General features: G+C 40.0%; 1 protein-coding gene across 5 annotated transcripts in view; it reads right to left on the reverse strand.

Moving 5' to 3' along the window:
- The window catches only part of UBR1 (ubiquitin protein ligase E3 component n-recognin 1), a 236,491-nt gene that overhangs the window by 97,409 nt on the left and 112,488 nt on the right, over window positions 1–26,594 (reverse strand). For all 5 annotated transcript variants that reach the window (XR_016314153.1, XR_016314154.1, XM_089686886.1 and 2 more), the window contains exons 20-28: window positions 25,704–25,767; window positions 23,099–23,223; window positions 13,315–13,367; window positions 9,877–9,979; window positions 9,395–9,443; window positions 9,120–9,274; window positions 6,921–7,020; window positions 4,370–4,479; window positions 2,030–2,116 (exon numbers count right to left, since the gene is read on the reverse strand). Coding sequence is in view for 3 of the 5 variants with exons in the window: in XM_089686886.1 (XP_089543012.1) it covers window positions 2,030–2,116; window positions 4,370–4,479; window positions 6,921–7,020; window positions 9,120–9,274; window positions 9,395–9,443; window positions 9,877–9,979; window positions 13,315–13,367; window positions 23,099–23,223; window positions 25,704–25,767 (846 nt within the window). In the remaining 2 variants the exon portion in view is untranslated. The remainder of the gene's footprint in view (window positions 1–2,029; window positions 2,117–4,369; window positions 4,480–6,920; window positions 7,021–9,119; window positions 9,275–9,394; window positions 9,444–9,876; window positions 9,980–13,314; window positions 13,368–23,098; window positions 23,224–25,703; window positions 25,768–26,594) is intronic.

Raw genomic sequence — 26,594 nt, forward strand, 5'->3', positions numbered from 1 at the left:
ACATTCATCACTGTAACTGTTTTGTTAAAAAGGATACGTTCACCTGTACTTCGAGTGTAAAATGTAGCATGTTTAAGCAGACCCCCTTTCCCTTTTAGCCACATCTTCCCTGTGTCGCTGTCACATGTGCAAGCAGGTATCTGTGAATATATAAACTACAAGTCCTGCCTGACACCACAGCAGATGGACTTGTAGTTTCAATGGACTGAGTATGCGGATTAGCATGCTTATAGTTAATTTGCACTTTCTACAGCTCCAAAACTGCTAGCCCGTACAGAAGTATTGGCACACAGCTGTAAGAGGAGTCTGACATTGCACCCACGATGGAATCTGGTTATGGCTCCCAAAATGGCTCCCTAAAGTTGCACTGATCCAAATGCACTGCTTCTATTGTTGTACTAGAAGATAGTGAGGAGCTGACCAAAGATAAATACTAAACTAGTTAAGCTAAGAATGGTTTCCCCATAAAGGAGAAGAGGTTCATTCCCTTAGGAAAATGTTTCTCAACCTTTTTTCAGTCATGGCACCCTTTAAAATTCTAAAATGGGGTGCCTCAAAACTGTCCATAATTTTAAAAGGGCACCCCATTCTAAAATGTGAAAAACTATTCTAATAGTTTTATATAACGCAGCAACATCCACACATGTAGAGCACCCAACGATGGAGGCGATTTATTCTTTCAAAGCAAATACGCTTTTTCACACTGGTGCTGAGTGTTTCTCTTCTCCTTCATTTTTCACCATCACTGAGCTAATGTGACCCAGCACTGATGAAGAGGGGCAGAGAAGGGTCAAACTAGGATGCTGTGCAGGCAGCTTAAAGCCTCCTTATCAGCTGATTATGTCATTGGTTGTCAAGACGCCGGTGGCTAGAAGGTCGTAATGGTACACAATGAAAACCTGTGGCTTTGTGTAACTAAAAGGCAGGCTTGTTCCACCCGCTGGCTTGAATACAAGTTTTGGGCAATTGTTAGACATTGCCAAGGCGCCCCTGAAGAAACCTCAAGGCACCCTGGTTGAAAAAAAGGTGCCTTAGGACACTAGCAAACTAGTGATTCATGGAGTGGGGTAGGCTTATAGGGGGATTTCCAGGGAATGTTTTTTTTTTTTTAAAGCGGTAGTGAACAGCTACTTTAAAAAATAATAATAAATAAATAAAAATCCCCTGTAAGGCAATGGCATAATGTGCTAGTGTCCATTGCATACTAGCACATTGTGAAATACTTACCTTAGAATGAATCCCTCCAGCAGAGCACTGTCACTACTGACAGGGCTTCCATCTTCCCCTAATCTTCCTTCCGAGTTCACTCCTGCGCATGTGCGTGGGAGTCAAAGTTTAATGCACACAGCTCTGAAGGGACAGCACGGGTATGTCGTCCCTTCATGCACCAGTGATGTCACTGGCTGCAGCAAGTGTGAATATCTCCTAAATACCACAACTTTAGGAGATATTCACTGTAACTACAGGTACGCCTAATCATAGGCTTACCTGTAGGTACAACTTCAAAAGCAGAGTTTACTACCACTTTAAGGATAAAGGGTTCCAGGACTGTCCTCACCTTTCTTTCACCAAGTGACTTACCAATAGGTAACAGGCATGCAGGTGGGAAATTCAGACTCTTAGGGCTAGATCACATTAGATGCAGTCCAGTGCATTTTTTTCTGCATCAAAAATGCATGCACAGTGTTTTCCATGTAATCCAATGGCCCTAGTTCACACCAGTGCAGTCAGCTCCAGTTAATTTCCACTACAGAAAAAGTAGAACATGCTGCATTTTTTCTGCACACAACTGTGTTGGAACATAGCAAACTGCATCAAAACTGCACTGGAATGGAGTGTGGGTGTGAACTGTGAGCAAAAACATATTCGGAATGCATCTGGAGTGTGTTTTTGTGGTGTGAACTGGCCCTTAGGGCATTTCTGGCTTCATGCTTGTCCTTTATACAGTGGAACCAAAATCAGGATGCCATGCCAAGGGGAATACAATTTAAAACATACAGTAATCATTGTATGCTTACTTTGAGCTTACCTCATCCAGTTTAGCCATGTCAGACGATGATGCAGCAATTGCAGTTTGGCCTGACTTTTCATGCAGCCGTTTCACAGTTTCCAGCATCTAGAATGAGTAGTATTCATTTACAGCAATCATGAACAATTATTGCCAAAAAGGAGGTCTCAGTTTTTGGGATAGTTTTGTTAAAATGAAATGTTCTCATTGTGAAATAAAGAAAGTGAAATATAAGTCTATATACCAGCCAAATGCCACAAGTAAATGTAGACAAATAATTAATCCATAGTTCAATATATCCCAAATATGCCAGGTGTTGCTCATCTAGAATATAAAATGGAATTCTTCCATAAGTGCACATAATTGGATTTTGGCAACAGGTTTATCATGCAGTGGCACCCCGAGGCAGATGCGGGGGGTGCGGTCCGCACAGGGCGACAAACGACCGCACGGGCTGACACCAGACCCGCTTCACAAAAAGGTAAGTTGTAAAGCAAGCCGATGATCCTCGCAGGATGGACCCGATCCATCCTGCGGGGATCATCGGCTTTCTTTACAACTTACCTTTTCTTGGAGCGGGTCCGGTGTCACCCCGTGTAGGTTGCATGCCAACGATCCTGCGGGGATCTTTGGCATGCAACCTTTAGGGGGTGACACCGGTGTAGCGGCAAGATGTGTCTCCCATATAGATATGTCCCCCTGAAGCAACTGCGCATGTCCCAATTTCAGACATAAGAAGCAGTACAGTATACTGTAGTAGTTCTATCATCGATTGATCGTGCCTGAAACCGGGACATGCGTAGTTGCTTCAGGGGGGACATATCTACATGGGAGACACATCTGCCACTACACCGGACCCGCTCCAAGAAAAGGTAAGTTGTAAAGAAAGCAGACGACCCCCCGCAGGATGGATTGGATCTGCGGATAGAGCATAATCGATCGGAGTCTGATCCATTATGCTCAATTCGCAGATCCGATCCATTAAGGCAGCAATGGGCAAACTACGGCCCGGCGGACCTTTTAATCCGGCCCGCGGAGCTAGGCTCCCGCTAGGCTCCTCTCACAGTCCGCCCTGAAGACCGGTGTAGCATGAAAATCTGTCTCCTATGAGGATCTGTCCCCCTCGACGTATCTGCACATGTGTCGGAGATCGCCGATCGGCTGCTAATGCCTGAAACTGGCACATGCGCAGATACGTTGAGGGGGACAGATCCTCATAGGAGACAGATTTTCATGCTACACCGGAACGGCGCGGGAACACGGCGACAGGAACGCGCGGAGCAAAGGTAAGTGAATTGACACAGGGGGACTTGGGGACTTAATATGGGGGATGAATTACTATAGGGGGGATGAATTACTATAGGGGGGATGAATTACTATAGGGGGGTGAATTACTATAGGGGGGATGAATTACTATAGGGGGGGTGAATTACTATAGGGGGGGTGAATTACTATAGGGGGGATGAATTACTATAGGGGGGATGAATTACTATATGGGGGATGAATTACTATATGGGGGATGAATTACTATATGGGGGATGAATTACTATATGGGGGATTAATTACTATGCTTACTATGGGGGAATATTACTATACTTACTATGGATGACACATACACATCATTCATCTACTCTTGGTCTGGCCCCCGGGTCCAATATATGAACCAATTGCGGCCCTCAAGTCAAAAAGTTTGCCCACCCCTGCATTAAGGGGATTGTCGGAGGGGGTGTCACCAAGTGTTACTGCACCGGGTGACACTAACCCTAGGTACGCCTGTTATGTCAAGCTGCAGCTAATACAAAGATTCTGAAAACTGATAGAAAATCAGGCTCTCAGCACAGTGAGGAGAGAGCTTTTAGTTTCAGGAGAAAGGTAGCCAATAACATTGCTACAAAGAGTTTTTAACAACTGATCAGTCTTCGTGTTTCTATAAACATAACTTCAGGGGGAGTTAAGGTGTGAAACCTGCCAGATTAAGGTAACTTTGGTTAGGCAATGCTCAATCCAATGCACCTACAGCATAGTGGAACCAACCTACACAATATGACGGTGATTCTAGTTTCCAAGCTTGGTTTTCCCTTTTTTTTAAAAAAATATTTTTCATATTATACAATAAAATGCTTTTGTCCTTATAATACAAAGTAGATATGAAATTGAACAGATGAGCATTTATTCTAGTTTTTATAAATTGTCAGAAGCTTATAATTAAGCATCTTTTCAAAGTATGTTTGATTGGCCTCTACTTCCTCCCTGATCAAGTTTTAGAACAAGGTGGACATATCACAATTAAAACAAACGTATTTCTGTCAATGAGTGGTTTCTGAGACCATTGGGCTTCTTGTAGATCAGAAATTCTATTACCTGCAGAACCCAGCAAATCATGTCTTTCAGAGCTTCCAATTGTGTTACAGTTTTCAGCTTGTCAAGTAGGGACACAACACTTGAAGCACTTGGATCTGAGCTGCCAATTCCTACACAGACAAATGACACATTCCACAACATCAAACTTTGTGCATACATCAAACTCTGCAACCCATGAAGATAGAAATATTAAAGCTGCCATTTTAAAATGTGCAGACTGCAGGGCTGTCATGCTGGCAGAGGCTTCACTACCTAAAGAGTCAATGACTTGGAACAAGCATGCAGGGTGGACTCAATATGTATGAATTGAAAGGAAATTCTACAAACAAATGGAAATTTTTCCCTTAGACAAATGTCACCAGAACAAGTATCCTAAATGGAAGACTTCCCTTCACCTCTTATGGTGTAAGTGTCTGCAATATTTTGGAATACCACATCATTTTTGAACATGTCAGGACCAAGAGAAGGTGAATCTCATCAACGATGACTCACAAACAATTAAAATAAAAAAATACAATGAGCCAGCAATGGCAGCTCCTATATTTCCATCATTGCAAGTTCACTTAAAAGGAATTGTGTTCGTACATATTTTCTTTTACAAGGTCTGTCCCATCAATGCAATCTCTCTGAAAGCAACATTGAAGCCCTTCCCTTAACCAAAACACCATTACTTGACTGTAAAGATAAAGATATAGATAAAGATTTTAGAAAGTTGCAAAACTTCTTACACTTTTGCATTTTACATGAAATATGATAAGGACTGGGCAAATGCCATACATTACACTACAAAAAGCAATGCAGGTTACTATAGAAGGTTAATAGTGCTTATAAAATGTCTCTTTCTGAAACTCCCCATCTTTTCCAATACACTTTGTGATATTTTCTTTGAACTTTGAGAGACGTAGTGATGTTTTGACTAGTTTCCAGCAATGGGTCAATATGGAAAATTTTAATATATTTAAAAAAGAACCAGCCATACATGATGCAGATTACTCAAGATTCTGAATGTTGAAGTTTCACAAATTGCAGGAGTTGGTATGTTATACATAGTTAGATTGGTCCAGCTTGGACCAATGTAACTATGTACAGAATATACCTTACGTAGCCGATGTCCCTGGAAGCTTGAAATCACTGAAGTAGACGCTGCTACTCCAGTGATCTCCATTTGCTTCTGGCTCCTGTACAGAACCTCTGCTCTCCTGCATTGTAAACACAGGAGGTAGGCCACTCAGCATGGGTGCCATTCAGAAAATGCAAAGCCCACGCTCAACATCTGTCCTCCTTTTTTTCACAATGTATTGGGCTGGCCGCTCAGCACAGTAAGCCAATGGGGGTCCCCGGAGTACTAGTGTCTCCTTCAGTGGTTTCCAGCTTCCAGGGGGATCAGCCAGGTATTGTTTATACATCATTATACTAGTCCAAGGTATAACATACCAATGCCTAGAGATCTTTAAAAGTATTATATTCTGCATGCTTAGTTATACAGTATATTAATGTATATAACTGTCCTCCTATTTAACATTACTGAGTTTGACTTTTGCTCAGAAGCCACCAGAAGCTGGAGAGCTGTCATCCTGTTAACTGCCTGCTCTCACATGGTTTCCCGGTTTATCAGAATGTGGCATGTGTCAGGTCATTTACAAAACTATTCTCAGCTCTCAGATGGCCTCTCACCTCTTGGTTCAAGTGATAAGCTGGCCATAGACAGATCAAAATTTGACAAGTTCAGCAGGGACTGGCCAATTTTAAATCAGAGCCTGACCGTCCCTACTAAACAAAGAACACACCGTGCCACACCCCTGCTGCCTGTCAGTCTTCAGAGACGGGCATTGGTAGTTCAAAGCAGACTCTTTCTTGGTTCCGGTCACATGACACAGCCAAAGTAGGACTTCCCCTTACTATGAAATGCCTGCTTTGGAGAGTGGATTTCATGGAACAGGGAGATCTGCACTGGAGGAGAGCAATTGTACTGGTGGGCCGGGATCTGTACTGGTGGAGAAAAAAATACTGGGGGAGGGGGAAAGATTTGTACTGGAGAAGATAAGTTTTTTGGCTTGTAAAAGGAAATCATTTATTGACTTGTGCCTCACATACCCCTGACTCTTGTACACTGTTTTCTACAAACCCATTGGGCTCTTACTTGTGGCCCAGCAATTAAAGAATATTTTTATGTACATGGACTGTTCCATATGTTACTGTGTACACAGTGAGCACAGGCTTATATTTTAAGCCCCTCCCACTGTTCACACAATATTGCCATACGTGCAATGTGCACCAGTCATTTTCCTCTACGTGCCAAAGGCTGATCCCATTCACCTCCCTTCCCCTAGGTCCTGGTGAGTAAAGATAAATAAGGATATAGATATTAACAGAAGCTTAAATGCAAAATAACATTATATGGCTGAATATTCAGATTCCAGCATAAACCTAAAATCTTAAACATAAATACACAGAAGAAAGAAACACTTTCAAATACATGGCAATAGAGAAAAGGCTCAGCTTTCATAGTAGACAAAGAAACTGAGTTAAAGTGCAGACAAGAACTTCTTACTTGTTGCCTTGTAATAGAAATCAAAAGTTACTTCCTCTTCTGCTGCCTTCTGAAGATGCCTTTTCTCTTCAATCAGTCCAAGAGCTATAATATGCAGAACCTGTATAGACAAGTAACATATCAATCATAAATAACCTTGGAGGAATTTCTACATGCAATGCCACAAAAAGCCACCCAAATTCTTCTAGCCAAACATGAGTTTTGCTCAGAATATAGAGTAGTGCAGACATAAGGGGGCCAGTTTTGAATAATCAGGTGTTGTGTTTCGTTTGTCCAACTTCTGATCATGGGAATGTTGATGAAGTACATAAACAGTATGTCTAGAAAGCGCATGTGGATTTCGTTGTACTCATTCTATTGGGGTTCTCGGGGCTAAGAAATCAAAGTTGCAGCACAGACTTCCCTTGGAATGTTTATTAAATAACATGATGATTTTCAGTGTGCTGATACTAATGGGGCTCTTGGACCTAAGCAGCTCAGCCTCTCTCTGGTATGATAAGAGTTTCCTGAGGCATTTCAAGATATTCCTACAAAATCGGAAATACACCCTAGGCAGTAATTAGTAGGTCTGGTCTGAAGTCTTCTTCCAGCTGGATATGCCTTATACTGCTCCAACGGGAGCATCTAATGTAGCATAACTAGATAATTTTAAAAGCACTTCAACTGGCCACTTTCAGCTTCAAAAGAATCATATTTAGAAATACACTATACTGCCAAAAGTATTGGAACGCCTGCCTTTATACGCACATGAACTTTAATTGCATCCCAACATAACAGCTTCAACTCTTCTGAGAAGGTTGTCCACAAGGTTTAGGAGTGTCTTCCAGAAGCACATTTGTGAGGTCAGGCACTGATGTCCAACAAGAAGGCCTGGCTCACAGTCTCTGCTCTAATTCATCGAAAAGTTGCTCTATCGGGTTGAGGTCAGGACTCTGCAGGCCAGTCAAATTCCCAAACTCATCCATGTCTTTATGGACCTTGCTTTGTGCACTGGTGCACAGTCATGTTGGAACAGGAAGGGGCCATCCCCAAACTGTTCCCTCAAAGTTGGGAACATGAAATTGTCCAAAGTGTCTTGGTATGCTGACACCTTAAGAGTTCCCTTCACTGGAACTAAGGGGCCAAGCCCAACCCCTGAAACACAACCCACACTATAATCCCCACTCTGCAAACTTTACACTTGGCAAATTGCAGTCAGGCAAGTACTGTTCTCCTGGCACCCGCCAAACCCAGACATGTCCATCGGATTGCCAGAGAAGCACAATTTGTCTCTCCAGAGAACATGTCTCTACTGCTCTAGAGTCCAGTGGTGGCGTGATTTACATCACTGCACCACTGCATCCAATACTTTGCATTGCACTTAGTGATGTAAGGCTTGGATGAAGCTGCTCGGCCATGGAAACCCATTCCATGAAGCTCACTATGCACGGTTGTTGTGCTAATCTGAAGGCCACATGAAGTTTGAAGGTCTTTAGCTACTTGACTCTGCAGACAGTTGGTGACTTCTGCGCACTGTGCACTTCAGCATGCACTGACCCTGCTCTGTCATTTTATGTGGCCTACCACTTCGTGGTTGAGTTGCGGTTGTTCCCAGTTGCTTCCACTTTGTTATAATACCACTAATATTTGACCGTGGAATATTTTAGTAGCAAGGAAATTTCACAGATAGACTTATTGCACAGGTGGCAAGCTATCATGGTACCTCGATTGAATTCACTGAGCTCCTGAGAACGACCCATTCTTTTCACAAACGTTTGTAGAAGCAGTCTGCATGCCTAGGTGCTTGATTGTATACACCTGTGGCCATGGAGGTGATTGGGACACCTGAATCCAATTATTTGGAGGGGTGTCCCAATACTTTTGGCAATAAGAATACTGTATCTGTAAATGTCCCACTATACGTATAAATCTATGGATGCCGCGAAATGTACTTGTATTTGTACTTTTGGTCATTATCCATGGCTCATGACCCAGAAGTCAAGCGCACTGTGCATTTAAAACACAAAATATAAAACCATTTTGCTTTTCAAGAGAGATAAATATTTCATTTAGAAACATACTCTAAATATAATGTTAGCATGCACTAATGGACCAACAATTTTTTTGCCTCAAGACCGGTTATGTTAATATTTAATGCACATATAGTGGTTAATAAAAGAGGACACAAGAAGAATGTTTATGTACAATAAAGCATTATACCATCTGTATCATGCCTTCAGTCCACATTGTTGGATCTTCCTCTGCTGCCCTCTGCAGAATGGTCCGAAGAATGTGCATCATGACATCGCAGCACAGGAGCTTGCTTACATTGTTGAAAGCTGGACTGAAGACTGGAGGAGGAGGTGGTGGTAATGCTGTACAGAGCATGAACAAAATAGCTTACTGACTCAATAAATTTTAGATTACTATTTAAATTATGTCTGTGTTTTCATGCAGTTAGTTGCCTATGTGGATCTCTCATTATTATACTCTACCTTCAGAGCTATTTTCCTGTTTCCGTCTTTTCTTCTGTGCGTGCTCAGCCTGTATGAACAAAGTATAATCCATTTACCGCTAAAGTCAATGTAAAAATCAATATAACAGTACAGCACTTTATTGACCAATGATAATGCAAAAGTATGACCAATCAATGCTGCTGCATAAGTAAGAAGGAGCATTTCAGCAAAGAGTTTATTAAGAATTTTCATGTCAGGCAGCAATAGGCAGGTTTCTTCAATGAGTAAGAATTAGAGAATCACACAAATTTTGTAACCAAAACACAAATATACCACAGGTTTCCTTAGCGCATTTACACACCCAAAAAATATATATGCAGCAGTCAATACTTCTCTATATACTAGTGACAGATTAAGTGTGCTGTGGGCCCTTGGCTGTTTACCTGGTACTGGCCTTAGAATCTAGTTTCTGGTATATCAAAAACTTAAAAAAATTTAAAATAGTTTACTTGCTTGCTTACCTTACTGCGCTGGGTCTTTGTGTAATGATAGAAGAAAACATTGAACTGGTCAAGGTATTCTTCCTTCAGCTCATAAACTCCATGACCTGATACTCCTGGCTTTCTAAATGTAAATGGTAAGGAAAGCTTCATGAATATTCAAACAATTTTTTCAAACAAAAGCTTCTTTGTCAATGCAACTTAGTATTTTGCCCATGCACCAATGGATTTTCTATTACATAACAAACAGGTCAAACTTATCTGCTCTCTGCAAAGGATTTGCACAAAGCAGCCCTGATCCTCCTCTTTTTGTCCCCCCCCCGCCAGGAATCTCTGGGCCCCTCTCTCCTGTCTAGTGCCCACATAGCATGCAGCTTGCTATGGGGGCACCAGAGTTGGCTCGCTCCTGAGCTGCTACTCCGTGTGTCCATTTAAACGAAGAGTGGCTCAACCCCGTCCCCACTTTCTCCTCACTTGCTCGCTGGTAGTTATTGACAATAGCGGGAGCCAATGGCTATCGCTGCTGTCTCAGCCAATCAGGAGCAAGAGACTATAGAGTGCCTAGGCTGGATTGAGATGGGGCTTAGGTAAGTTTTAGAAGGGGCTGGGGGCACTGCTGCACACAGAAGGGTTTTTACCTTCATGCATTCATGGTTTACAACCACTTTAACCACTAGGGAGGCTATTTATTTTTATTACACATTCCTCTCCTTTACAAAGCATTTCTGCGTGCTCCTTAAATCTGATTTATGCTTAGCAATGCTTAAAAAAAGAAAAAAAAAAATTATCAGGCGGAGGAGTAAGAAACCTGTTGTAGCAATCATGCATAAAGAGATGGACGCGGTCCTCCATCTTGTTAAGGGTCTTCCATCTTCTATCATGTCTTACTCCCAAATCAGCTTTCCTCATCCCCCCTCCCTCTCTGTTGAGCGACATGTGGTCTGTTTGATGCAGATCACAGGCAGCAAACTCATTGGGAGGGCGTCATGGTTATAAATCACACACTATCTGGTGCCCCTCTGTCTAGGAAACTCTTGCTAGCGAAGGGCTCGTCAAGCCATAAACCAAGGCCTTCACTGTGCTCAAAGGCATTCCAGGTAGTAGTAAAATGGACTTACATTTAAAAATTCACATTTTCTTATAAGTTTATATCTTCAAATAGGACATAATTACATAAACATGGAGCACATATTCAGGCGGCTGACTTTAAGACAAGTCTCCTGGTATATCACACCCCCTATCTGGCATATACATGAGAGCTGAAAATTATATCTCCGTAACCATTCAAGCGGATATTTTATATCTAACCATTCAGCAGAAGATTCTGCGTACTAATCTACTCGTGGATAGCATGTTATATGTATCCAGGGTAAGTTATGAACCATAATATGATTTGTGCAGGCTTTGGTCATAGCCTGAGGTCTCCACCTACAACTCCCTCCCCAAATGAGGTGATTGGTTTTGTGTTTCAGGGAAACACCCTGTGGACTTGCTAGAAAAAGCTAAGCTGAGCAAAAAAAAAGGTTGAAGTTCTCCCTTTTTTAACATCGGAACTAAGGTTGGGAGATCAGGCATCCTTTTGGCTCATGAAACCTGATCTGCTTAAACCAGGACACTTGGCAAGTACTTTAACCCTCTAAACTCCTTTCTGTTATCTCTTTGCTGTGCTATTGTTTTCTGTATATTTATATATATATTGGCTACATCTTTTTCTGTAAATATTTTTATTGCACCCTTTTGACCTTTTAGTAATAAATCTTACTTTCTGAAAGTGTTGAACTGTTTCTACAGCTCTTTAATGCAAACTAAAGCACCCTTGTCTCTGAAGAAAGCTACTGTGTGTTTTAAATGTCTGCATACATGTGTCTGCATTGTGTATACAAACGATTATTCAAACATCATAGTGTTATTGCTGATATTGCCGAGTTTCCTCTCTCTCTGTACAAAAAGGAGGTGGTGGCAGTGTGAAGGGTTAATTGTGTAATTAACCTGACCCAGTAACGATTGCTCTCAGGCTGCAGATACACAGATTGTGGTCCATTAGCTGGAAAATCTGTGTGCAGGGTGCAGCTAGGCGTGGAATTGTTATGCATGTGACAGCACGGTTTTAGATTTGCTAGTCTTTCGGTCACAAGTTTGGTGAGAAGGGCTGGGGTCTGACGCCGCGATCGTCACACCTGTCACATGACCTGTTTAAAGGCAATGTGATGCAAAGAGCACACAGCAAGATAACAGAGGCTCGACAGTGTGCTCTATGTTTTAGAACTAGAAAATAAAATGCAGACGGAGTGAGAACAGAAACCACAGGTCTTTAAACTTGGCCCCTAGGCTTTATTTACTTGTTCTCCTAAAGAGAAAATGCAAGTACATATATTTTGGCATCAAAACTCCTGGATAAGTGGCAAAGCACCTTGCATTATCTATATCATATCCAACAGAAGATCTTGAAAAAACACACATTTGCATTGGTAGAGTTTAGGATGTGGGGTTATGCTATATACAATATGACACACTTTATTTTACCACAGCCAGGAGCCTGTAGTTTAAATAATGGCATTTCTAGGAGGAATTTATGTTCTAGAATTTTCACAACCATATCAACCTTTGATTACCAAGCGCAACATATTAATACCTAAAGTACAACTATAGGCAAAACCTTTTTTTTCAGTTTTGGATAGAGTGCAGAGGGATTAGAACACACCTCTCAGTTTTTATTGCTGTCTGTGTCCCTATTAGAGAGATTCACCCTTTTTTGTCCAATTTACCATTATTATTGAAAGAAAAAGTAAAAGAAAATCACACATTTTTGGGTTGTCCCAAGAAAAGTAATAGAGGAGAAATCTTTCAATAGGGACACTAGTTCTGGTGACCCAGGGGTCCCCAAGGAAATCCCTTAATGTGCATGGATTTCCTCTCACTTCATGTTTGGCTATGGGACAGGAAGTGTAAGGAAATCCCTGCAATAGCGAAAAAAAAATAAAAAATACCTGACAGGAGTTATAACCCTCCCTTGCTCTATCCAAAATGAAAATAAAAAAGTTTTATCTGTAGTTCAACTTTAAACGTTGGAAATAGCTTTTACTTTTTTTTTTTTTTTTTTTTACAACAGGCATTGATTATTATATTTCCTTTTATTTCTTCAGTTTTTTTTTAGCTTGTTTTACATTGGTGTGCAATTTTAAAGAGTTACAAACAAATGGTTTACAACACAGATTAAAAAACACATTATGGACATGCCAATGGTTTTTGTAAATTATGTATATAAATCAGTAAGATGCATATTTCACACAGAAAAACTATCCTTGGAGCCACTATAGCACTTGCTCTACAGTGGGGCAAAAAAGACATACTGGGTTTACTATGAATATCTCTTAATAAAAAAATGTAGCTTTTTTCCCTCAAATGTTCAAGTGGTTATTTAACAATTGGAGAAAATGTAACCAGCACTAAAACACTTACTTAAAATTGGCCACTTTGTTGATCAAGGTATCCAAGCAAATGTCTAGATTTTCCTGAAAAAGAAAAAACAGGAAAGAGGAATATAAAAATATACACAATTACAATAAAAAGCACCAGAACAATGTACCGTAATTAGAATTGTAGTTTCACCATTAACAGAAGAAACAATCAATGTTTTAAGTGAGTAAAATATTTTCATTACTTCATAAAGATTAACCAGGTCTAGGCCAGTTTCGCAATTCCTCTCCTACATGAAAAAATAAAAAAAACCCCAAAAAACCCCCCAAAAAAAGAATTTTCTTGCTAGAAAACTACTTGGAACTCCCAAACATTATATATTATTTAAAAAGAGGCCCTAGAGAATAAAATGAGAATAATGCACACGCTTTTATTCATTTTTTATTAATTTTATTGCACAAAAACACAATATAATAACCGATTGTTCAGTAAAACTTAAAAGGTGATGTTACGTTGAGTAAATAGATACCAAACGTGTCACGCTTTAAAATTGCATATGCCTGTGAAACGGTGCCAAAATACAAAATACTAAAATTTTCATCAGCAATGTTTTAAAAGCCTTTATGGGTTACCAGTTTTGAGTTATACAGGAGGTCTGCTGCTAGAATTATTGCTCTCACAGTAATACCTCAAATGTGTGGTGTGATCACCGCTTACATATGCATGTGGGACCTAGGTGTGTGTTCACATTTGCAAGCGTTCGCCTTTGCATGTGAGCACTGGGGGAACAGGATGCTGTAAAAAAAAAAATTTTAACTTTTTTTTTTTTTTTACATTATACCTTTATTTTTTTTTTCTGGATCAACTTTATTGCTATCACCAAGGATCAAGGACAACTCTTCATGGAGAGATCTGGGGTTTGTTGAGATGCTTCCACAAGACGAAAACTCCTTGTTAATAAGGATTTTGATATGTTTGGTTTTAGTCTCATGTAGCTTCTTGTTTGACGTCACACAGGTGGAGGAAGAACTTTGGAAGCCTGTAAAAGTAATCCAATATCTCCAGGGCTGCTCAGATCTCTCTCCAAAACATTAATCCCCAGTTATACCAGAATAATGGTTAAAGCCATAATTCTTTTACAACAACTTTCACCTAAGGCCGTCTATAAATGGCCTAAGGATGGTAAGTGGTTAAAGTGAACTTGTCATGAGAGAACATTTAGGCTACCATTATTACTCTTGCTCTGAAAAGGAGACTAAACGCCTGATATGAATAAATACTTTTTTCACAGCCAAAAACACTGAAAGTACTAGGAGTCAGAGCTAGCTTGGCAAATCGCATTTTCATAAAGTTCACATTGTGAGAATACATATTTCTCACGTGCCAGGTTATGTTAAAACGTGTAACTCTAGCCTTTTTTTTTTAAATAAACTTTTTTAGCTTTGGATACAGTGTATTGCATTTATTAATGCCTGTGGAGTTCTCAGGGAGTTTACCCTCTACTTCCCTTGGTGATCACAGTTCTAGCCTCTACCCACTCTGCTAAAAATGTTCACCAATGTAAGATCCTTTGGCATGTTGGGGGCCAGGGTACCTCATCCGATGCAACAAAATGCATCAAAGGATCTTACGTTGGCAAAACAGGACTGGCACACCATTATGTAACATAAGGAAGATGCTTTTTGCACACCTATGGGACATTATTTCTCACAACCAGACCACACTATGGAAGACATGAATATTTTGGTTCTTAACCACTTGCCTACTGGGCACTTTTACCCCCTTCCTGCCCAGGCCAATTTTCAGCTTTCAGTGCTGTTACACTTTGAATGACAATTGCGTAGTCTTGCAATACTGTACCCATATGACATTTAATTCTTTTTTTTCACACAAATAGAGCTCTCTTTTGGTGGTATTTATTCGCCTGGGCTTTTTATTTTTTGCACTATGAACGAAAAAAAGAGCAAAAAATTTGAAAAAATTTGTTTCGATTATCAAGTTATGCAAACAGGTACATTTTCTCTTTCACTGATGTGCGTTGATGAGGCTGCACTGATAGGCAGCACTGATAGGCAGAACTGATAGGAATTGATGAGGAGGCACTGACTGGCGGCACTGACTGGTGGCACTGCTGGGCACTTTTGGGGCTGCACAGACTATCAGTGCAGATGTCCTCTGACACTTGTCGGTTCTCGGCAAATGCTGCCGATAACCAGCAACTGTAATTACTTTGTGATCAGCCGTGTCATTGGACACAGCTGATCATGTGGTAAAAGGCCACTGTAATTGGCTTTTTACCTTGTCATGTGATCAGCTGTGTCCATAGGACTATGCAATCACACTGTAGCCATCATTCGGCTATAGCCTAGCTGTCAAGTGGTTAAGGGGAAGTTCAAAACTACACAGGAAAGAAAACTTTTGAACTAAGAATGAGAATTCTATTTGACACTAAAGATAATGGACTAAATGTGGACCTCCATTTTCTAAATCGTTTTCTGATGGTTTAAACTAGTTGCCTACCTATTGTGTGTTACACACATCCATAAAATCTCCTCTGTAAGCAATGCATTTCCTGTACATCCAGGAGACTGCCTGCAGTTTCTTATCTGCCCTGCTCCCACATGTGCACAGCCCAGTGAGACCCGGTATCTGTAGATAGATAAGCTCCCAATCCTACGATTGGGAGCCAGTCAGAAACTTTCCTCATTGAATGATCACTGTGACAGCCAAATTAAAGATCATCCAGTGTAACATTTATAAACAATAACAGAAATAACACACTAGCTGTCTAGCAGTTTCCTGACAGACATCAAATGGAGTGAAAGAGCTGCAGATAGCACAGAAGAATGTTTGTGTGCACAGGGAATTTATTAACTCTTAATTAACCAGGACATGCCCCTATTTAACCTTTATTCTACTACTTAACCCATTCATTTCAGTAGATCACCCTTATTCATGCTCCTATTTTAAATAATTTTTGGAAAAAACATTTTAAAAGCACATATATGCAGTTAGGTCTATATATACAGTTAGGTCTATATATACAGTATTTGGACACAGGCACAATTTTAATTTTTTTCCAGGTATTTACCAAAAACATATTCAAGCTATAGTTATATAATGGATATGAGCTGAAAGTGTACACTCTCAGGTTTAATTTGAAGGTATGTACATCCAAATTTGAATAAGGGTTTAGGAATTACAGCTCTTAAAGAGTAGCCATCCCCCCTTTTTCAAGGGACCAAAAGTAATTGGACAGTTCAATCACAAGCGGTTTCATGGCCAGGTGTGGGCTACTCCTTTATTTCTTCAATTAAGCAGGTAAAAGGCTTGGAGTTGATTCTAAGTGTGGTATTTGCATTTGGAATCTATTGTGCTGTGAACCCACATCATGTGTTAAAAGGAGCAGTCCATGCAAGTGAAACAGGCCATTGTAAAGCTTCAAAAACAAAACAAATCCATCAGAGAGATAGCAGCAACATTAGGAGTGGCCAAATCCACAGTTTGGTACATTCTGAGGAAAGAAGAACGCACTGGTGAGCTCAGCAACATAAAAAGGCATGGATGTCCACGGAAGACAACAGTGGTGGATGATCCTCTCTATGCTAAAGAAAAACCCATTCACAACATCTAGACAATTGAAGGACACTCTCCAGGAGGTGGACGTATCATTGTCAAAGTCTACAATCAAGAGAAGACTTCACGAGAGCAAATACAGAGGGTTCAACACAAGGTGCAAATCATTCATAAGCCTGAAGAAAAGCCAAATTAGACGTTGCCCAAAAGAATCTAAAAAAGCCAGACCAGTTCTGGAAAAACATTCTTTGGATGGATGAAACGAAGATTAATCTGCACCAGAATGACGGGAAGAAAAAAGTGTGGAGAAGGCTTGGAACAGCTCATGATATAAAGCACACATCGTCATCTGAAACATGGTGGAGGCAGTGTGATGACATGGGCATGCATGGCTTCCAGTGGCACTGGGCCATTGGTGTTTATTGATGATGTGACAGAAGACAGAAGCAGCCGGATGAATTCTGCAGTGTTTAGAGAAATACTGTCTGCCCGGATTCAACCAAATGCTGCAAAGTTGATTGGACGGCGCTTCACAATACAGATGGACAATGATCTAAAAGCTACAAAAAGCAACCAAGGAGCTTTTGAAGGAAAAGAAGTGGAATATTCTGCAATGGCCGAGTCAATCAACTGATCTCAACCCAATAGAGCATGCATTTCACTTGCTGAAGGCAAAACTAAAAGCAGAAAGACCCACAAACAAAGAACTGAAGACCGCTGCAGTTAGAGCCTGGCAAAGCATCAGAAAGGAGGAAAACCAGTCTTTGGTAATGTCCATGGGTTCCAGACTTCAGGTAGTCATTGCCAGTAAAGGATTCTCAACAAAATATTAAAAATGAACATTTTATTTATGATTATATTCATTTGTCCAATTACATTTGAGATCCTGAAAATGGAGGGACTGTGTATAAAAATGGTTGCAGTTCCTAAAATTTATACTTGATATTTTTGTTCACCCCTTGAATTAAAGCAGAAAGTCTGCACTTGAAATTCATTTGGATTGTTTTTCAGTTTTATCTTATTCTGGTGGCATACAGAGCCAAAAGTATGAAAATTGTGCCTGTGTCCAAATGCATATGGACCTAACTATAGATTGTTATCTTTAAGGGTTTACGGTTAAAAAAAAAAAAAAAAAAACATGGTTTAGGGTATATCTGTTTTATTTTAAATCAGTAAGAAATTCAAATTACTGATACATTATGAGAAAATTTTAAAATATCCAAAATGTACAAAGAAAAAAAAAGTTATTTCTTTTGTAAATAACAAACATGCTTTATTCCAAAAATGTAATTTTAATGTTACAGTAAATAGAACAAGCAGCAGAATAAAATGTATAGGTTTGCCCCACAGTACTTGTGATCTTGGTACTTGTGTTCAAAATATTACTGATCAAACCTGAAAAAATTAAATTTTTTTCAAATGTTTAATTTTATTTGCTTTTTAAGGGGAAAAAAAATTAAAGAATTCTCAGAGGACATTGGGATCAAAAGAAATCCCTGTTTGTCCACCAAAAAACTATATATTTATCAGTTCTGTATCATAAGTAGTTACAAAGTTATAGACTCATAAACAGACACATAGCGGAAATATGAAAATATGGACTGGTCCATAGGGGGGTAAACAGGTATGAGAGCCGAATTGTGTCTGTTTTTTTCCCTCAGAGATAGTCTTAATAACATTCTGCTAAAAAGTTGTGCCTTAGTACTGCTTGTACCTTGAAGAAAGCTTGTCCTAAAAATTTGGATGTTCGTGATCCTTTTTTTTTTTGCAACAAGTGCACTGATACGGCTACAATCAACTCAAGTACATATAAACAGAAATCAGAGCCATTCTGGAGGTTTGTGTCATGTTCAAGGGCATCAACACAAAACAGCCAAGTACAGTCCTGGGAGACAGGATCCTGTTGGTTTTTCATTCCCATAGCTATTGCTGCAATTTCTGTTGGTCAAACTGCAGCTATTTGGACTAGTTGAAGGGCTGGGCCTGCAAGAGTAAAATAGCCTTTAAAACTCCACGTTTATATTAGTAATATGATCCTCCTGCGCTTCTAAGTGAATAATATAACTAATATTGAAAAGCTGCTAACACCCAACCCTATACCTATGGGTGATAAAGATGCCAAAATATAAATCAAATGGTGTAGTGCTAATACATTTAAATATTGATACTATAATAATAATAATATCAAGCTATAATAATGCAATAATAATAAATGTGTGACTGAATACATACACTGTGACAAAAACAAAGTGATCTGATCCTCTCTGGGATCTAAAGTGAAACACCTTTAAGTGATACAGAAAACGTGGAACAAAGTGGTCCAAATTGGACCCAATATTGTGGAAAAACAATAAAAACTCAAATCCCTAATTGGGACCAATAAAAAATGGCTAAAAGTAGCCAAATGAAAAACTACCAAGTGGCACATAAGTGAATCCATTCAAAGGGATATAACGCCTATAAAGTTATACGTGCTGGGTGATGACATCAAAACCCTCAAATGAGTATTGAGTATGAATATTGCAAAACACAATCCTGACCTTTCCATACAAAACATTATATTCAACTAAAGAACAATATAAAATGAATTAAAGAAAATATTGTATAGTGAAATATACATATATAAATGAATATAAAAAAATAATATTAAAAAAGTCCAAAGGTGCAAATACACCAGGTGATCCAATAACTTTAGAACCGAGCAGGTGATACGGTGGATGTGCGTTAGAGCCAATGGTAATTAATCCTTAAATGGCTGAATTGCCCCCTCACCTCCTTACCGCGATCCAATGGGCCAACACACTTGTAGGATCACAAAAGGATCCTCCACGGTCAGATTACCCTCTGTGGATGGTATCCTTCCAAACCGTAGAAATCCCCTTCAAAAGGTATGCGTTTAACATCACAGATTCCCCTCCAGAGATATGTGAACGTAATACAGCCAACTCCTTGCTGCAATGATGTTTCTGATTCCTTTCACATGTGGGTTTGTCTGTGCTCAAAATCTCCTGCGCATGAGTGTGGAGTACCAGGAACTGCTCTCCTATATATGTGTGTGTACATATGTTTTATCAATGGACCAACGGATAAAGTCAAGTCTTGTTGCTCTCACAAATGACTGGTGAAATCAGTGTATCAACTGTAAAGAGCCAAACAGAGCACACCAGTCTAGTACACGATCAAAAGATACATTTATTTAAAAAAAAAATGGTAAAATCATACTCTCAATGTGTGAAATTGAATCTCGCCTTGGCACTTGATGCAGGTGTCCATTGGATGGCACCTTTCTGGCATCCCAGGGTCCATAGGGTCTTATCAATCCCTGTACCAAGTGGTTGTAACCTGATATGAGATTTTTCACACATTGAGTATGATTTTTCCATTTATTAAATTTATCTTGGGATAATGCACTAGACTAGGCTGATGCACTCTCTGTTTGTCTCTTTACATTTAACATGAATTGTTAGACAGGGTCAATTTGGTTTTCTTGCAGGTTAGTTGGTAGGTGTGTTGTCTGCAGTGTTAAAATAGGGCCCTGCTTTGGTGCAAGGGAAGCACTGTCACTCTGAGCAGGGCTTTGGCAGAGCAAATTATTTGTCTGAACTTTTGCTGTGGTTGCTTTGTACCAGTTTTCCGCCATTGCTATTGGTGAGGGTATTCCCCTCTGGGGTTCTCATGAAGTATAGTGCAGAATTGGGGTAATATGCCTGTGAAGCAGTACGCAGCAAACCAGTTTCAACTGTCCTGTAGCAAAGTCCTCATGGCAAAAGAAGGAAGTGCCATAGTACCATATAAAGGGCTCTAGGCAAAGCGGCAGAAACAATGTGACCTGCTGTGTGATGCTCTAAGAATTAGTCATCCATCGGAGACTAAGCTCTGAATGGTGGAATTTTAGTGTCAAATTTGAAAAATTTAACACTGTATAACTGAACAAGTTTCAAACACATTTCTGGTTTCTGGATAGTTTTAGGGCAGAACTAAACTCACAGAAATACTCACCTCCTCATTCCAGCGATGTTAAATCGCTCATCAGCTGTTGTCATCTTCTTCCCGGCCTCTTGATTGGCTGGTTGGGGAATAATGATGTTATCCCACGCTTACACAAGTGAGTCAGTCATTCTTGAGTTGGAGTGTGCCGGGAATGTACGCTATACTAAGCATGTGCAGCTCGGTGTGCACTCAACAGACTGCAAACAGGTAGGTGTTTGTTATTACAGAAAGACACAGCATGTCTCTTCTGCAATTAAGAGCTTTCTGCTCGCAGTTTTTATTAGTCACGTTTGGTTCTACTTTAAAGAAAGAGTGCTATTCAGGATACACATAATAACTCTAAAGAAAGTAACAGAAATATTATGCCTTGTGCTTGCTATGGGATTACAGTAATTACAGTAATAGTCCAATAAACAGGGTGACCCAATCTTAACTGTTCTTGCTGCTGGCCTTTGTATAAAGGCCTGTCTCTGATTGTCATGGCGGGCGGACCCCGCGGGTCTTTAGGGTCTGGGGTCCATAACCCTGGGACCATGGCACTGGATCTGTAACACCCTGGAGCTAACTACACTCATTGCACCAAGTGCCAAGGTGAGATCCCAAGCAGGACCCAGTGCTCAAAGCAAAAATTACAGACCATTCCCAAAGCTTGGGGTCTGGGTATGGCTTCCAAGGTTTTACCAAGATGGCACTGATCCTAATAAATTTTAAGATCATAAACAGTCAACTGAATAAAATAATAAACTAGTTAAGAGTGTTTCACAATTACCTCTAACACAGATGGTCAGATACTATAGCTGGCTTCTTTGCCTATAACAGCCCCCTTTCTCATAAGGCAAGCAGGCCTACCAGTACTCGATTACCCCCATGAGCTATACACAATGCTATAGTGCCTTGCCACCATGCCAGGGCAGGCGCCAACTGAGCACTGCAAGCAGATATTGCAGTTGGCAGACAGGCCAAATGGTTCAATGACAGTCTAGGGGCAAGGTTCAGAATAATCAGGGTCAAATCCATAGTCAAAATCCAGGCAGAGTTCAAAGAGTAGTCAATATCCAATTTGAGGTCATCAACGAGGGAATCCAAACTAGCAGGCAGGGCAGACAACAGGAAGCTTGGAGCATGTGTACAAACTCAATATGACATGCATAAGACTGCAGACTTGGCTGGCTTAAATAAGGTTCGGTCTCCATCCAGACATTGGCCACATCAATCACCTTGCCAGTGGACAGACAGGGAGGATGTATCACAGCCAAAACCAGGATGCTGGAACAAGTCCAGCAGATGTTGAGGAAAAGGAGCTTTTACACGCTCCTGATAGTGATTTCTCCGTAAGAGGGGAGAGGTCCATCACCTTAGCACTTACGGTTATGAGGGGTTGCCAAGGGGCGTATCGTCAAAAGCTTTGCCAGAGTCCGATTCACCTGAAGGTACCAGCCTATAACCAAGCTTGTGTCCTGAACTGCAGAATTAAGGCCTAGGTCAGACTGGCATTGAAAGCAGGTGTTTGAGGAGCGTTTTTTTAACGCTCCTCAAACACCTATGCAAACGATAATATGGGCAGCATACAGCACTGTTCACATTATCAAAACATGAAGCGTTAGCATTTCGACGCTTCAAAATTGAAGCCTCATGTTGAGTTTGAAGCCTTTCAACGCCTCCAATTCAAGTCTATGGTGATGCTCCACAAACGTACTGGCAGGTGTTTGTGGGGCATTTGTGGTGCGTTAAAACCACACCACGAATCCCTATAATAAACTGTAATGGTATTAATGTTTGTAATACACTTATAAAAACGCTTCAAAACCGCACATAGGGCGTTTGGGGAGCATTTTTAACGCTTGTAAGAAGCCAGTCTAATGCCCATACTAAAGCTCATTAACACCTAATACCTATACTAAAGCTATAGAAGCTTTAATAATGTACAGCGCTGAGCAAACCTTTTGGCGCTATATAAATATTGTATAATAATATAGGAGCGTTTGGTAAGAGTTAGAAATTTAGTCAAGTATGAACAAGCCCTAAAAAAGAGGATTTTTCTACAGTCTATAATCATTGGAGATTTTGTTTCATTTCCTGTCTTGGTGACAACTGGTACAGGAACCAATGAAATCTCCCCAGAGCCACAAAAACCAGTAAATTTGACAGAAGTTGGCATGCTATGCAATGACCATAATGAAAATATAATAATTGTATGGCAGGCAGCGTTACTATGTATGAATGTAACACTACTGGTCAAGCAAATGGCATATAAACTTACAATATCTGGCATCGCCTTGGCAATGGCACTGTGAGCCATGGGTTCAATGCAGAGTAGGTGGATTATTTCTCTCATCATGCATTCTTCCATGGTGATATCACTGACTCCCGGCACATATCGCTCATCTGGAAGGGGAAACAAAGTGAGACTTTCAATTCAATTTCATCCATCCAATAGCTGTTTTAATGTTCCCGCCACTTTAATACATTTATTTATGACATTCACCTATTTGAAACTGTAGAAAAAAAATCTCTTATGTTTCTAAACAATGCTATAGACTTGCAAACTAAACACCTTGAGAATCTATTCTATAGCACAGATGGTATTTTTTATCCTATAGAAATAAAAAATATATACATAAAAAATGGCTGTGTACCAGAAACCCCTTGGATTGAAGATTTAAAATTGGTTGTGCACAAACTCATTTTTAGATAAGATGATACACAAGCACACAGCCACCGACACAAAAGACCTTAAAGTGGAACTTCACTCTCTCAATTAACAGTGACTATTTTGAATGCTTATGCTGCTAGCATTAGTAAAAAGATATGAAAGTATATGATATTCACTTGCTTTAAACCGTTATTATTTTTTACATTTCATTAGTTACTTCCTGGTTTCCATGCCTAGGCAAATGATGTCATACATCCCAGGAGTCTTTAGGAGGGGAGGAGTGGTTTTCTCAGCTAAGCACACCCTCCTGCCTGTATGTGTGAGCTAAGGACAGATGGATTCCAGAAAGTAATTGCTACATGAATCATCTACATGGCCATCTTATTCAAGATGGCCAAAGCTAGAAATGCAAAATTTTCAGCAAAATTAGAGTGGAGACATGGATGTATATTAAAAGTGAATTAAACAAGAGCTTTTGGATAGTGGTGCTCTCCTTTACCTTTTAACCCGTGTTCTAACAATTAGGTTCTATGCACACTGTATTCCAAAGGACACCGAGAAGAAAAGCAGCTGGAAAACTCTGTACACGCTGTATAGTTGGATATCCTCCTGCGCTTATATGGATGACCCTAACTGCTAGCTGCTGCCACTCACCTTATACCATAAAGTAAATACAAAATATAGAAAAATAGTGAAGCGCTACTAAAATGCAATATAATATTAATACAAATTATGATAAGACAAAGTGATGAGCAATAACACACTGTGCTCTTATCTGCAAGGATCAATAAAGTGCAAATATAGTGAAAAGCAAAATACTTGTGACAATCCTCAGTGATGAATCAGAAAATTAATCCAAATAAACATAAATATAAATCCCCCCTATACTATCCATACTGAGTAATATATAGTGATACACAAAAACGTGGTCCCTTACAATAAGGGAAACGCACATGTGATATAGATGTGCAAAATAGCAATAAATTATAGTGCCTTAAATAACAATGCATATAAAACCATATGCAAATGCCTGATGATCCCAAAAAAAAAAAAAAAAATTAGTCCAATGGATATATATATACTGTGATCTTTAGACAACAAAAACAATCATGCAGGTGGTGAAGTGCTCTGGTGATCTTCACTCAGGTGTCAATATATCCTCAAACAGCAGCAATGCCTGCTCACCTCCACACATTGACCCTAAGGGCCAACATGCTTTTAGGATCACCCTAAACCTGGATCCTTAAGGTTACTTCCTCCACCCAGGGACAAACAGGTATCTCATATGCTCCTCTGTTCAGCAACTCTTACTCCTTGGATGGTACTGCAATACCTCTTATGCTCCACCTCCACATCGGATCATGTTAGTGAAACATAAAAACAATATCCTCCATAGGTCAATATGTTTGTTTAATAGGAAAAATAAATAGCCAGTGTTACACTCACATATGCTCCAAACAGAAATCGCTTTTAACCACATCCTATGGGTGTACTGCATGGGGCTGGGTGTAGCAATTTGGCCGCTGCGCCCGGAAGTGCGTCACCGCGTAACTGGAAATGGCGTACCGACATGTTGCGTCACGTGCCTCGTGACTTCATCAGGGTTAACCATCACGAGGCACGTGACGCAACGCGTTTTTTTCACAACTTTTTTCCACATACTGCCACCAGTGCTGTACAGCATAATTTTAGACTGACTGCTTGTTACATTAATGATCATTGAAACAGCAATCATTTGAACTGTCATGAATGGCTTTCATTTATGACTCATTGTTTACCATTGTGATGCTGCGATTGGCCCACAGCTATCACATAGTACAGGGTGCTGTGACTGGCCCAGGTACCATGTGATCACTCGTGACCAATCACGACTCACACAGTAGTACATGACGTCATGAATGTATTCTATTCATGACCCTTGCTTACTACGTGACATGTGATCGCACAGTTATGACGTGGTATCTAGGCTGCTTAAAGTGACCAGATATCAAGAATAGCAATCCTTGGTAGACATAGCAGTTGTAGATCCCTCTGCAGCACGCCATAGGTGAGGTGTGCACTGCACAGGGTGCATGAGCACCACAACGTACTGGTATGTTACATTGTCTGGGGAAGCTGCCGACCAGCAGTAGATGTACTAATGCTGGTCAGCAAGTGGTTAAGCATTTTAAAACCACATATAAAAACATTAGTACTTAAAATAGATACCAACCAATTACACAGATCAGAGTATGCAGCATCTCCTCAGTAAGCATGTTCCATTGTCTTGACAAGTCCTAAGATATACAATAAAAAAATACGTGATTTATGTCTGTAGACAGACGCACACATACACAAGAGAGGCAGACATATCACAGATAAATTAAGGAATGATTTGCGATTGGTTAATACAGGTTGCTGCACTTTTACAATATTACATTCATATTTTATTGTATTACAGATTTGTGAAGATATGTACTTAAACCACTAGAAGCAGTTCTGCTTTTCACTCAGCCTCACTTGACTACCACATCTAACTGCCGAGATACGATAGCAGCTATTGTTTTCAGTGCATGGTTTTTTAGTAACTAAACTAATGCAGATATTTTAAGCAGTAGAGTACAAATATTGTGTAGAAATAGAAAAAAAAAAACATACATATGTAATTATTACAAACTACACACAGGAACATTTTTAAAAGCATTAATATACTAATAGATTTATATAGCCAGAATTAAAGTTTTCTTAACCATGTGATCTCCAGAGGGTTTCACCCCCTTTATGACCAGGGCATTTTTTTTTTTGCTATTCAGCACTGTGCTATTTTAACTGGCAATTGCTCGATCATGCAATACTGAACCCATGTAAAAGTTATATTTCTAATTTTTTTCACACAAAGAGAGCTTTCTTTTTCTGGTATTTGATCACTACTGGGGTTTGACCAAATATTCTGAAAACCTCCCCCCCCCCCAAAAAAAAAAAAAACATACCGTATTTTTCTCTCCATAAAACGCACTCCCCCCCCCAAAAAAGGGGAAAATGTCTGTGCATCTTATGGAGTGAAAATGGAGCAGCTGGCCGGGAATTCCCGCCACCGCTGTGTTAGAATACCGGGTCGGCCGCT

Source organism: Staurois parvus, unplaced genomic scaffold (assembly GCF_062004578.1).
Source record: "Staurois parvus isolate SC_StPar_1 unplaced genomic scaffold, SC_StPar_1.0 ptg000414l, whole genome shotgun sequence".
NCBI classification, from domain to species: Eukaryota; Metazoa; Chordata; class Amphibia; order Anura; family Ranidae; genus Staurois; species Staurois parvus.